The sequence below is a fragment of the Emys orbicularis genome, chromosome 12, assembly GCF_028017835.1.
Source record: "Emys orbicularis isolate rEmyOrb1 chromosome 12, rEmyOrb1.hap1, whole genome shotgun sequence".
NCBI classification, from domain to species: domain Eukaryota; kingdom Metazoa; phylum Chordata; order Testudines; family Emydidae; genus Emys; species Emys orbicularis.
In genome coordinates, this window is record NC_088694.1 from 36,699,933 (window position 1) to 36,713,026 (window position 13,094).

Sequence of the window (13,094 nt, forward strand, 5' to 3'; positions counted from 1 at the left end):
GGTCCAGGCTGTATAAAGGAGAGGCAAAAGTTTTCATGAATGTGTGAGTTCTGAGCTAATGCTGCTATGAACTTGTAACCTCAGAAAAACCCTTTGGTGGGTTTGGAAGGAACAACTCCTAGCAGAGCCCTTGCTGGAGTTGAGGTGATCTCTGGTTATCTTATGAGCATGCATATAGGTTCTTTTATTATTTTAATATGTTTTCTCTGTAATGCTTTCACCTTAAGAGTAAACGTTCTTGCTTAGAAAGAATTGCATGGTAACATATAGCTGGGGGGAATTAATCCGTTTGTAGGCTTGGAAGAGAAAGGAAAGCACAGACGTAGGCCTGCTAAGGCGGTCTGGCTTACTGGGGAAATTAGAATGTAGGCAGGGCTCGAAGCCCTCTGGTAAAGAGGGAGAGACATGAGTCTCTACCCCAGAGAGGTGACAGCTGCGGAGCTCAGAGCGTAGAGTGGGTGCCCTTGGTGGAACATTAGGGGGGAAATATAGATGAAATTACCCTGAATGGTGACAGAATGACCTGGGCCAACCAGACCATGGTCACTGAGTTCATTCTCCTAGGGTTCTCCAATCTCCCCCAGCTCCAGCGCCTGCTCTTTGTGGTATTCCTGGCTGCTTTCGTGATAACTCTGATGGGTAACATTCTCATCATCCTCATCACAACAGTGGAGCCTGCTCTACAAAGCCCGATGTACTTCTTCCTCCAGAACTTGTCCTGCCTGGAGATCTGCTTCACCTCAGTCATTGTCCCTAAGATGCTGGCGAACCTCCTGTCTGCCAATCAAACCATCTTCTTCCATGGCTGCATCTTGCAGATGTATTTCTTCTTCTTCTTTGGCAGCACAGAGTGCTTCCTCCTGGCCGCCATGGCCTACGACCGCTATGTGGCAATATGCAACCCGCTGCGCTATACAGTCGTCATGAACAGGAGGATTTGTATCCAGCTGGCAGTGACTTCATGGGTCTCAGGGATTCCTGTAGGTACAGTACAGACGACTTGGCTGTTCAGTTTCCCCTTCTGTGGTCCCACTGAAATCAACCACTTCTTCTGTGACAGCCCCCCAGTGTTGAAACTGGTGTGTGGGGACACCTACCTATTCGAGATGTATGCTGTGACTGGCACCATTGTAATTGTATTGTTCCCCTTCATCCTCATCCTGGTCTCCTACATCTGCATCATCTCCACCATCCTGAGGATACCCTCGGCTGAAGGCAGACTCAAGACCTTCTCCACCTGCTCCTCTCACCTCATGGTGGTGACTCTGTTCTACAGCACAGCTGGCTTGACCTATTTCCGACCTAAATCCAGCTACTCCCCAGACACCAAGAAGCTCATCTCTCTCTCCTACACGGTCTTCACACCCATGTTAAACCCCATCATCTACAGCCTGAGGAACAAAGAGGTGAAGGGAGCCCTCAGGAAAATGCTGGGCTGGCAAATATATTCAAGGCAATTGTGATTTTTTTTTCTCCCCAGGCAGGTAAATGTTTCAGTTAACTCAAAGGCTGTTACCATGTGGCCTTTGGTATCATACATGGAGAGAATATAAATCTCAAACTGTATTGTTTTTGTTGGGACTTTCAAAAGGGCAATGGGGGTCAACAGGATATAGGTCCCCAAATTCCTTACATCGATTGCAAATCCTACACTTAGTTTTAATATAAATACATCGTGCATCATGGGCCCAATTTGAATGGAAATTTGGGTGCCCAAGTCTCTTAGTTCCCTTTAAAAACCTCAGCTTATATTTTAAACAAGGACCATGAATTGGAGTCTGAGCTCAGATATACCTCTGAATATCTAAAGTAACTCCAGATTTATACCACTCGAAATGAGATGAGAATGAAACCTCTTCTTTCCTGGTGTACCTGTAAAGTGTCCATGCAATGTTTCTTCCCATGACCATATCTTGTTTCTCTCTTCTGCATGAGCTCGCTGCTGGCTTCCAGGCTGATTCTAATATGACCGTTTTGACATGTGGGCTGAAAGTTAGGCATACAGCTCTGACTGAGTTCCAAGGGTATTTAGGCACCTTACTCCTTTAACCAACTTGGATTCTCTGCCATAAAACTCTATCTAATGGATCCACAGTTAAAGTCAGTGGAAGTAACAGAGCTGGAGCCTCATTGGTCTATGGGAGGAGGCTTTTTGTCAGGTTGTTATACATGAGAGTCCCACATCTTTGGAATTCATAGCCCCTGTGCTCCAACTTGTCGTGAGTTTGTCAACCTTCAGGGCACGGAGCAAGTGTCATCTTCTTTCTCTGCTGCACACAGGGAGATAGGGGATTGGCTAGGGCTGGGTAGTCATGCTGTGGGACACTGGTGAGAGATTCTGGGAGCTGGGTGTGGGGGGATGAGGGCTCAGTTTCTGTCATATCTATGTTGCTGCTGGGTTGTTTGACCTTGTGGTATTTGACTGGGTTTAATTGTTGAAAAGTACCTTTTGAAAAGATTTTCAAGGCCACACAGAGTTTTGATTGGATGTTATTTTATTGTAGAGCAGAAAGTATTTAAATGACTAAACAAATAAATAGGGTTTGGCTGGAATAAAATGAGAACCAGCAAGAAATATAAATATTCATCCGTGTCTGATTAATTATTATTCTTACACAGAGGTCCCAGTGAGCATGAAGAAATGTTTGTGGAAACAATAAAAACTGAAGAACATGACACTGGATCGTTCCCCTCTCTGCAGTCGGGCAAAATAACACGATTTATTCATTCTTTTCTAACAAACTGCTCTCACCACTAGATTTTATTCAGGTTTCTCTCATGATCTAGGCAGTAAAATAACTGCACAACATAAGTGGAGCAATGTTAGGCTACAGCAGCTGGCAATCTGGCCCAATGGCTATAGTGGAGCTATGATAATTTTCACCACATGTGAAAGGGGCCCATCACTAGTAGTTGACACAGGGCTGCATTTACATGGTTCGATACAACATTTCCTTGAGAACAGCTATTAGAGAGAAGGTGAAGCTAGGATAGCATAGTCCCATGAATGCATTAAAAATTGTGTCCTGTCAAGCACGGAAGCAGGCGGGCAAACACCTCTGACAACAACCATTGATTTAAAATCAATATTAGGGAGAGAAGGAAACCAGGGGAAATTATCAAAAGCACAAGGTGTGGTTTGGTGCCCCACTATCACTAAAATTTCCCCCCAGTTATATAGGCACAGGAATCATGGGAACATATCTGTGAATTTGAGTAAAGAAAGTCAAACAGAAGTTTAATGAGTCATTCCCTAAACAAAAAGAGAAGATGACACAGAAGCAGCTGTCCCAGCTGTGGTTTAAGGGGATTTATCAAAGGTAACTAAAGTGGCTCTGCTGTGGAGGAGCCACCATTAATTCCAGACATGGGTGAGGATGTCCATGGGCTGCAATAAAGAGAGTTCTTGTCTAGAGATATTTAAATCCTTCCAATGAAGTAGGATTCATTTGTTATGGATCCTGCCATGTTACTCAGATGAGAAACGGATACCCACCACTGCCAGTGATTTACCTCATTAGACACGTAAAATCGTTCAGCTTCCTCCAGGTTCGTAAGGGCAGAGAGCTGAAACTGACCTCACCTGTCTCATTACTGTTTATGAAATCGATACTCCCCAGCTGTTGCACTCTATTGAAACAGGAACAACAGCTCTTTTATTCCCTTACCTTTAACTCACTTCCTCCAGTTTGGACCCGGTTTCTTCTCACTGAAGACTCTAATAACCTCTTTATAGCTAAATACATTTGATGCTTCCTTTACTCTCATCCTTCCAGATGTGCCAGCTGCCCTGAGCAATATAGACACTTTGCTCGCTGCTCTATCTCTTCTTTTGGCTTCCCTGCCACTGCACATTCCTTCTAAGCCTTTATCTTCTTCTTTACTTGAATTATTATTATTAATCATAATAATTCATGTCTGCAATGATCATACATGTCTGGGCCTAATCCAATGAGTAATTCTCGTTCAAATGAATGATTTTTCCCATCAAGGATTTTTTTTTTTTGAGTGCCATAAACTCCAACTTTGAAAGATCAGGCTTTAAGCCTCTGACACTGAAGAACTATATCTGAGAGCAGCAATTCTTTAGCGACTGATCCTGCAAATTTTGCCATTCATTTGGTAGCATGAGTGGTCACATTTCATTCTATGGGGCTAGGCACTGTAGTAAAGTGGATGGCTGGAATTCTGAAAGGATCCTGATGGGTTTATGTGCCCAGATCCCATTGATTGGTCAGTGCAGAACAATGCGTACAAAAATAGTGTGTATAGACCAAATCTGTTGTGACACATGTCTAGATGAGAACGAAAGTGAGGACTTTTAAACAAGTTAAAAAAAAAGATTAAATAAATTTCTTTTAACTCCAAATTGCTTTATCTGACTATTCTCCAGCTGTTTCCCCAAACTGTCCTCCAGACGAAGATAAGAACATTAGATTGGCCATACTGGGTCAGACCAAAGATCCATCTAGCCCAGTATTCTGTCTTCCGACAGTGGTCAATGCCAGGTGCCCCAGAGTGAATGAACAGAATAGGTAATCATCAAGTAATCTATCCCCTGTTGCCCATTCCCAGCTTCTGGCAAACAGAGGCTAGGGACACCATCCCTGTCCATCCTGGCTAATAGCCATTGATGGACCTATCCTCCATGAACGTATCTAGTTCTTTTTTGAACCTTATTATAGTCTTGGCCTTCACAACATCCTCTAGCAAGGAGTTCCACAGGTTGACTGTGCATTGTGTGAACAAATACTTCCCTTTGTTTGTTTTAAACCCATTGCCTAACAGTAAGCATGACAACTTTTAGGTGGACAGGAATGTTTATCCCCCTCCCCCTCTGAAAATGGCAGCATGTGATCTCAATCTTCAGCTGATGGGAACTGAAAATAAGTGGAGCTGCCCTGAGCTACACAGCAAAGAATTAAGCTCCTTGTACATTTAGACAGAGATTTTCACAGGCACCGGATGGAGTCAGGCAACCAGGTCTCATTGACTTTCAATGGGAGTTGGGTGACACACTGCTGTGTCTGATAGTTTTTCTGGACCAGTGGAGAGTGTCCTGGATGGGAGTCAGGGGCCCTGAGTTATTCCCTCCTGTTTAAAATTCATTATAGCTCTTTCCTGCCCTGAACCATTTTCCATCAGGAAATGCTGATTTGACAGAATCAAATTGTTCTACAGGAATATATTGATTCTTTCTAAGGTTTCAATGGTAATAAGGCAGGCTTGCTCTGAATCTGCTTCTCTGGTTTCCCACCAGCCTGTCCACCTCCCAAGAATTTCCAAACAGAAATTTCAGGTCCTGCACAGCTCTTTGTGTAGCTGTTAAGTTAGGGTAGCAAATTTACCCTGAACTGGTCATTTCTTTCTTGTTAAGGGATTATGTTGGCTGCATGTCGAACCTATAACAACTCCCACATCCCGCCTCACTTGTTGTTATTGTTATTTCTTTGTATCACCATAATAGGTAGAGGCCCTAGCCCATGACCACGACCCCATTGTGTAGGTATTGTACAAGCTCAGAACAAAAAAGATCTTACAATATAAGACAAGAGACAACAGATGGAGACAGACAAAAGGGGGAGTATAAGGAAGCAATGAGACAATGAGACTTGTTCCATCAGCTGGGCTCTTTTAATTTTTTTTTTAATTATTCATTTGATGGGGGGGAAATTGTCTATTTTGTGTTTTATTTCATGTTTTCATTTTTACTGCTCTTCATTATGATTAGTCCTTGGTCTTCATTGTCATTCTCTTTATTTTTGTCAAGTATCAGAGAGGTAGCCGTGTTAGTCTGCATCTGTAAAAAGCAACAGAGGGTCCTGTGGCACCTTTAAGACTAACAGAAGTATTGGAGCATAAGCTTTCGTGGGTGAATGCCCACTTCATCAGACGCAAGTCATTTATTTATTTTTGTGTGTTTCATGTTCTTCATAAGGCTCTTGTCTTCCCGATGAGTGTGTGGGTGTGCGTTGGTGTGGGTGGGGAATGGGCGGTGTGGGGGTGTGCATGTTTCTGTGAGTGCTGTAACACTGAACCTCTTTCATTGTTTTCTTTGTATTTTATGGATTTTTTTTCAGACTCCAGTCATTGTTGGGTTAAGTGGACAGGTGATGGCTGGTGTTGCAGGCCTGTGATAGAGAGGAGTTCTCACTAGATGATCCGGTGGGCCCTTCAGGCCATGAACTCTATTGCTCTATGGTTGTATCATTCATTATTTTTTGAGTTTTTTCACCATCCTGTTTTTCTGGGGGGGGGAGGGGTGTTGTTTGTTTCTTTTTTTGTTTGTTTTTTCTTTCTAGGGCCTGACACCGGCAATCCTGACTTGTCAATCTAGTAGCATGTTGTAATTTTTGAAAACAAATAAAGAAGAGTATTTAATTTCTACATGTGCCTCTGCCAGTCAGCAGTTGTAGACTCTTTTCCATTTAAGTGGAGCAAGTGCGGCAGGGGGACAAAGATGTGTGTTACACATTTAAGCAACATCAACAGAATTAAGTTTGCTGGTGGGAATCATATGAAAGCTACAGTCCCCCCCCCCATTTTGTGTTTGTTTCTCTCATGCAGAACACATACTTCTGGGTGGTATCTGCTCCTTTCCTCCATCATTACCCTGATGAGGTGTAAAAGGGAACGAGCATCACACTGCATTTTGATGATGTTTTGAGACACTGTGGATCTTTGCCAAGTCTTAGCCATACCAACTGTTGTCTAACTTGAACTGGGAACTGGAGAAAAACATTTCTGAAGAGGAATTGAAAGAATCTATCCTTATACTAGAATCCTGGAGGCAGCAAACCCCACCTCCCCAGCAGATCAAATTCAATAAGACCCAGGCTATGCTCTCAGTTACATATATACAGAAGCTCTGATGTTGTTCAAGAAAAAACACAGGGCAGAATTTATTCCTAGATTTTACTTTACCATGACTCCAGATTATAAATGCTTTTTAAAAAAAATGGCATGAGACCGTGGTCACTGAGTTCATTCTCCTGGGGTTCTCCGATCTGCCCCAGATCCAGCTTCTGCTTTTTTGTGGCATTTCTGGTTATTTATCTGCTAACACTGATGGCAAACATTCTCATCATCCTTATCACCCTAGTGGACCCTGCCCTTCACTGCCCCATGTATTTCTTCCTCCAGAACTTGTCCTTTGTGGACATCTTATTCAATTTAGTCACTGTACCAAAGATGCTGATGAACCTCCTCTCTAAGAATAAAGACATCCACTTCTCTGGTGACATGACACATATGTATTTCTTCTTCTTCTTTGGCATCACAGAGTCCTTCCTCCTGTCCACCATGGCTATGTGGCTATATGTGACCCACTGCATTACACCACCATCATGAACAAGAAATTTTGTAAAAAGCTGGCAGTGACTTCTTGGACCTCAGGGATTCCTTCAAACAACATGGTTGTTTAGTTTCCCATTCTGCAGGTCCAATTAATTGAACCACTTCTTCTGTGATGCACCCACCAGTTCTAGAGTTCATCTGTGCAGATTCCTACCTTTTTGTATGTATGCATTAATTGCCTCCACTATACTTACCTCTCCACCCTTTCTGATTATCCTCTTTTCCTATGTCCATATCATCTCCACCATCCTAAAAATGCCAACAGCCATAGGCAGGCCCAAAATCTTTTCCACCTGCTCCTCTCTCTTCATTGTGGTGACTCTATTCTATGACACGGCCAGTTTGACCTACCTCTGACCCAAATCTATCTACTCCACAAATACGAAGAAGCTGCTCTCTCTTTCCTACACAGTCTTCACACCCATGCTAAATCCCATTATCTATAGCCTGAGGAACAATGAGGTGAAATGGGCTCTCCAGAGAATTTTGGACCAAAGAAATGTGTTTTGATAAGGAGGTGAATATTTTAGGTAGCTGAAACTCTGATATTATGACTCCGCATAGGTGTGCGCACGGGGTGTGCTGGGTGTGCCCAGGCACACCCTAAAGCAGGGGTAGGCAAACTATGTCCCGGATCCAAAGCCATCAAACATTCCATCTGATGACCCGGTCTGTGATATTCCAAAAAATAGATTAGCACACCGGTCTCGATTATCTAGAGGTCCTTATCAGCCTAGATTGAGCATGTTTCCTTGAAGTAAAATAGGGAAGAAACAAAAAAGTTTTCAGTCCAATTGGTATGAAAAGTATAGGTGGTTAGAATATAGCCCATCAAAGGATGCAGCATTTTGCTTTTACTGCCATTTCTTCTTCTCTAATGATGCAGCAAACAAAGGTCACACTGATCCAGCATTTATTGATAAGGGATTCAGAAACTGGCATAGGGCTAATGAATGTTTTAAAAACCACCAACTGTCAAAATCTCATGTGTTGAGCTGTTCTTCATGGTCAAGTTTTAATGAAAGGAAACCTATTGATGTATTGTTGGATGAGGGCAAGCAGGCTTATCTGTCTAAACAAGAAGAAAAATGGTGCCATAACTGAAGTGTAATGGAGCGACTGATTGACATTGTTCTGTGTTTGGTGAAAGGTGGGAGACCATTCAGGGGTCACAATGAAAAAGCTGACAGTTTTGATAAAGGTTTATTTCTAAATCTTGTCAATCTGCTCCAAAAATATGATCCCATAATGGCAAAGCATGTGCAACAATCTCCTAGAAACACTACCTATCTGAGTAATTGCATCCAAAATGATTTAATTGTGGCCTTGCACAACGTTGTGCAACAAAAGATTGTGTCTTCACTAAATGGAAAAATGGTCTCAATAATTGCTGATGACACTACTGACTGTGGACACCATGAACAGATGTCCATTGTGGTGCGGTATTTTGACAATGAAAAACATAGTCCAGTTGAACATTTTGTGTCTGTTCAGAGACTATTAACAGTTGATGCTCAGTCTATTTTTGACTAGTTAAATGGCATCCTTGGCATTCTTAAAATTGACCAGTCATCAGTGATGTCTGTCTGTTTTGATGGCACATCTACTATGTCTGGATGTAATGCGGGAGTTCAAATGAAATGTAAAGAAAGAAACAGTGAAATACTCTATGTACACTGCTATGCACATTGTTTGAACCTCGTCCTCGTAGATGCATGCACTTCAAGTAAACAAAACAGAACTGTCTTTGATTTTTTTGGTGTTATTCAGACTCTTTATGCCTTCATGGAGGGGAGTCCTGTGTGACATGCAGTAATGGAGAAGATTTCACAAGAAGTAGGATCCCAGTTGAAAACTTTGAAGTCACTTTCAAACACAAGATGGGCATGCAGAGCAGAAGCAGTGGCTTCTGTAAAACAAAACTACTCCATCATTTTACAAGCTTTACAAGAGATGATCGAAACAACTCGCCTTGCTGACGCTAAAATAAAAGCCAGGGGCCTTATCCATGAACTAAATTCATTCAAGTTCATCTTTGCCCTTCACATGATGCACCCTACTCTCCAGATGGTGGTAAAAGTGAGTAAGGCTCTTCAAACTCCAGATATCAACTTACTTACTGCAATAACAGGGGTGAAAAGCTTGCATAACTCTTTGGCTGCAATGAGAAGTGGCCCAGAATATTTTCAATCTACTTTCAATGACAGTGTGAAAATGTCTGTAGAGAATGATATATCGATTCCCCCAGTTAAGAGAAAAATGTCCACTCGTATTGATGGCGAGTTTGAGTCCCAACATCACTTTGATACAAAAGAGGAGCAGGAGAGTATAACTTCATTTTACCCACTCCTAGACTCAATGATTACTGGCATTGACCAGCTATTTGAACAGGAGACTTGTAAAATTGTGACTGCAATAAACTGCTGAGCTTAGACATTGGCAGGTATATGATATAAGAATCATTGCCAACAAATTTAAAGTGTCCTTGGATGATTTGGAAGCTGAAGTCAGATTGCTTCAGGGTTATGACGGATCTGTTCCTAAAGGTAGCACTACGAACACCACCAGAGAGTGGCTTGATTAGCTAAAGGAATCGGATCGGTCTTCCATGTTCCAGGCCTTTTATAAATCTATTCAATGCTTTGCAGTCTTACCTGTTACAAGCTGTTCATGTGAAAGAGCCTTTTCGAAACTACCACATGTAAAAAACAAACTAAGAAGTACAATGTCCCAACAGCGCCTCAACTCACTCATGATTTTGTACATTGAACAAGAATTTAAATCCATAACACCTGGTGAGCGATGTCTCATTCTCTAGGACAGGAAGATGAAGAAACCTTAATCTGTTTTGGTCAATTTGGGTTAGCTCATTATCTGCTTAAAGATAAAGATCATGAAAATTGACTGTATCTTTGTATACGCCTAGTTATCACTACAGCAAAAATCTGGTATTTTGTGTCTCATTTTTTAAGTAAAGTTTAGTTGTTAATTTAAAAAAAATTAAGTTTAGTTAAGTTTTAGTGTCTTTAGTTTGTTTGATGAATAAAAATAATGTCCTTTATGATTGAGTATTCAATTAATATCAGCCTTCAAAGAAGGGAACCGGGATCGGATTCCAGCCTCACTTATGGTGACTAACTCCTGATTTAAACTGCTGTTACCAAGATCAGCATCCGAGGGCTTGTCTAAATGAACAGTTAGTGCACAGCAAGCTGGGATGAAAATTTACCACATGCTACCAGTCCATGTGGACCCTGGTTTTGAGTTCTAAAGGTTCCCTAGCGTGTTCTGTTATACTCTTATTTGAAACAGGAGTAGGTCAATGCACACTGGAGAAATGTTAGTGCATGGTAGCAGGGTCCACACTGAAAGTTAATACACAGCGCTTTGCATTTTCACCCCAGCTTGACACCCACTAATTGTCATATAGACAAGTCCTGACTTCCAGTCTGCAATCGTGTCTCTAAACTGCCTAGATGTCACTTCTTTTCAGGGCTGTATTGAACATGTGCCCTATGAAATAATCTCCACTGGCTATATACTGGTTTCTTGGTTTGTTTTAAGATGTTAGTTTTGTCTAACAGTAAAAACAGTAAAATATTTCACAGGAAATTTTTCACTGGTTTATCAAAATTTTGAAAATTTTCAAAAAAATCAGTAACATTTTCTGATTGCTGAAAATGTGTATATATATAAAATCCTTTTGCCAGGCAGAGCCAGCAGCAATCAGGGCTGGGTTCAACATCTAGGGGTTCCTTTTTATTGATACAACACACAACCGTCTCAAGCACCCACCCAGTAACCTGGAAAAATGACACACCACCCCTGAGAGGCATTACTTCCCCACTTGCAAGCACAGAGTCTTAGTGTAGAAAAGAAACTTTTAATGAAAGTAGGGAAGTAAGTCAATGTTAATTTGGGTAAACACTGCAAACAGGATTCATAAACATAAACCCTAAGCAAAATACCCACCCCCAACTAAGTTGGGCAGTGTCCTTTTCCCTTCAGGTTCTTAAGTCCAGCAATGCAAAAGTCCCTTTAATGTGCCTGTCCCTTCTCTGCACCCCACTCACAGTTGCTGTCCTTGGTCAGTGCAGACCCAGAGTCCATGCACCGTCTGCAGAGTTCACCTCCCACCCTGGGTGGAAGTAAGGAGGCACCTTACTTGCTCCACTCTCTGCCAGCCGCCCTTCTGGCCACTTGCTGCACCTCTCCACCAGCTACTCTGCTGGCCGCTCGCTGCGCCTCTCCGCCAGCCACTCACTGTGCTGCCTGGCCACCTTGCCTGCCACTCGCTCGCTGTGCCACCTGGCCACCTCACCAGCTGTTCATTCACCAGCTGATTGTCAGTCACCTTCTGCTGCCACCTGCCTCTCTGCTGTGACCTCTGCACAGCAGTCTCATGGTGATTTTCAGCTCTTTGCAGGCTGGGCAGAAACACTTCTCCAACTTGAGTGATTTAAGCTCTCAGTGATTTTCAGCTCTAGTCAGAAACACAGTGTGACGGGTTGGATCACAGAAACCCCCTTGGGAACTGCCAAGTGATGTGCCAAGACTACTTCTGCCCCTGCTTTCCCTGCCAGCTTGGGACCCAAGCACCCTGTCTTGCTGAGCCAGACACACCCGTCTGCTCCAACACAGACCCAGGGTCTGAATTACTTGCCCAAAAGCGGCAGACTTAACTGAAAGCAGCTCACAGAAGTGTTCTTGTCTTTAACACTCAGATGCCCAGCTCCCAATGGGGTCTAAACCTAAATAAATCCGTTTTACCCTGTATAAGCTTTATACAGGGTAAACTCATAAATTGTTTGCCCTCTATAACACTGATAGAGAGATATGCACAGCTGTTTGCCCCCCCCAGGTATTAATACATACTCTGGGTTTAATAAAAGTAAAAAGTGATTTTATTAAATACCAAAAGTAGGATTTAAGTGGTTCCAAGTAGTACCAGACAGAACAAAGTGAATTACCAAGCAAAATAAAATAAAACACGCAAATCTAAGCCTAATACAGTAATACAACTGAGTACAGATAAAATCTCATCCTGAAAGATGTTTCAATAAGTCTCTTTCACAGCCTGGACACCTTCCTAGTCTGGGCACAGTCCTTTCCCCTGGTACAGCCCTTGTTCCAGCTCAGGTGGTAGCTAGGGGATTCCTCATGATGGCTCTTCCTTTTCGCTGTTCCACCCACATATATATCTTTTGCATAAGGTGGGAATCCTTTGTCCCTCTGGGTTCCCCCCACCCCTCAATGGAAAAGCACCAGGTTAAAGATGGATTCCAGTTCAGGTGACATGATCACAGGTTACTGTAAGACTTCATTACCCACTGGCCAGCACACACATATACAGGAAGACTTACAGGTAAAACAAAGCCATCTGCAGTCAATTGTCCCGGTTAATGGGAGTCATCAAGATTCCAAACCACCATTAATGGCCCACACTTTGCATAATTACAATAGGCTCTCAGAGTTATATTTCATATTTTTAGTTTCAGATACAAGAGTGGTACATTTATACAAATAGGATGATCACACTCAGTAGATTATAAGCTTTGTAATGATACATTACAAGAGACCTTTTGCATGAAGCATTTTCCTGTTACATTACTATATTTTCATAAAATCATATAGAGTGTAATGTCATACACAGTAGCACACAAGTGATTTCAGCTCTTAATGAGCATTTAAAATAACAAAGAGACTCCTAATGAAGCCGACTTAGCTCTTTCTTTAAA

At 42.3% G+C, this 13,094-nt stretch overlaps 1 protein-coding gene and 1 pseudogene across 1 annotated transcript; both read left to right on the forward strand.

The window, feature by feature from the left end:
• Window positions 1-518: 518 nt before the first annotated feature.
• LOC135887227 (olfactory receptor 10A4-like) lies at window positions 519-1,463 on the forward strand. The gene has a single exon (XM_065414999.1). It carries the CDS (start codon window positions 519-521, stop codon window positions 1,461-1,463), a length of 945 nt encoding a protein of 314 aa, XP_065271071.1.
• Window positions 1,464-3,270: 1,807 nt separating this feature from the next.
• LOC135886099 (olfactory receptor 10A2-like) lies at window positions 3,271-7,866 on the forward strand (annotated as a pseudogene).
• Window positions 7,867-13,094: the final 5,228 nt, after the last annotated feature.

What these genes read in the sequence shown, in the direction of transcription:
- LOC135887227 (XM_065414999.1), top strand. Translation starts at nt 519, where the DNA reads ATGACCTGGGCCAACCAGACCATGGTCACTGAGTTCATTCTCCTAGGG.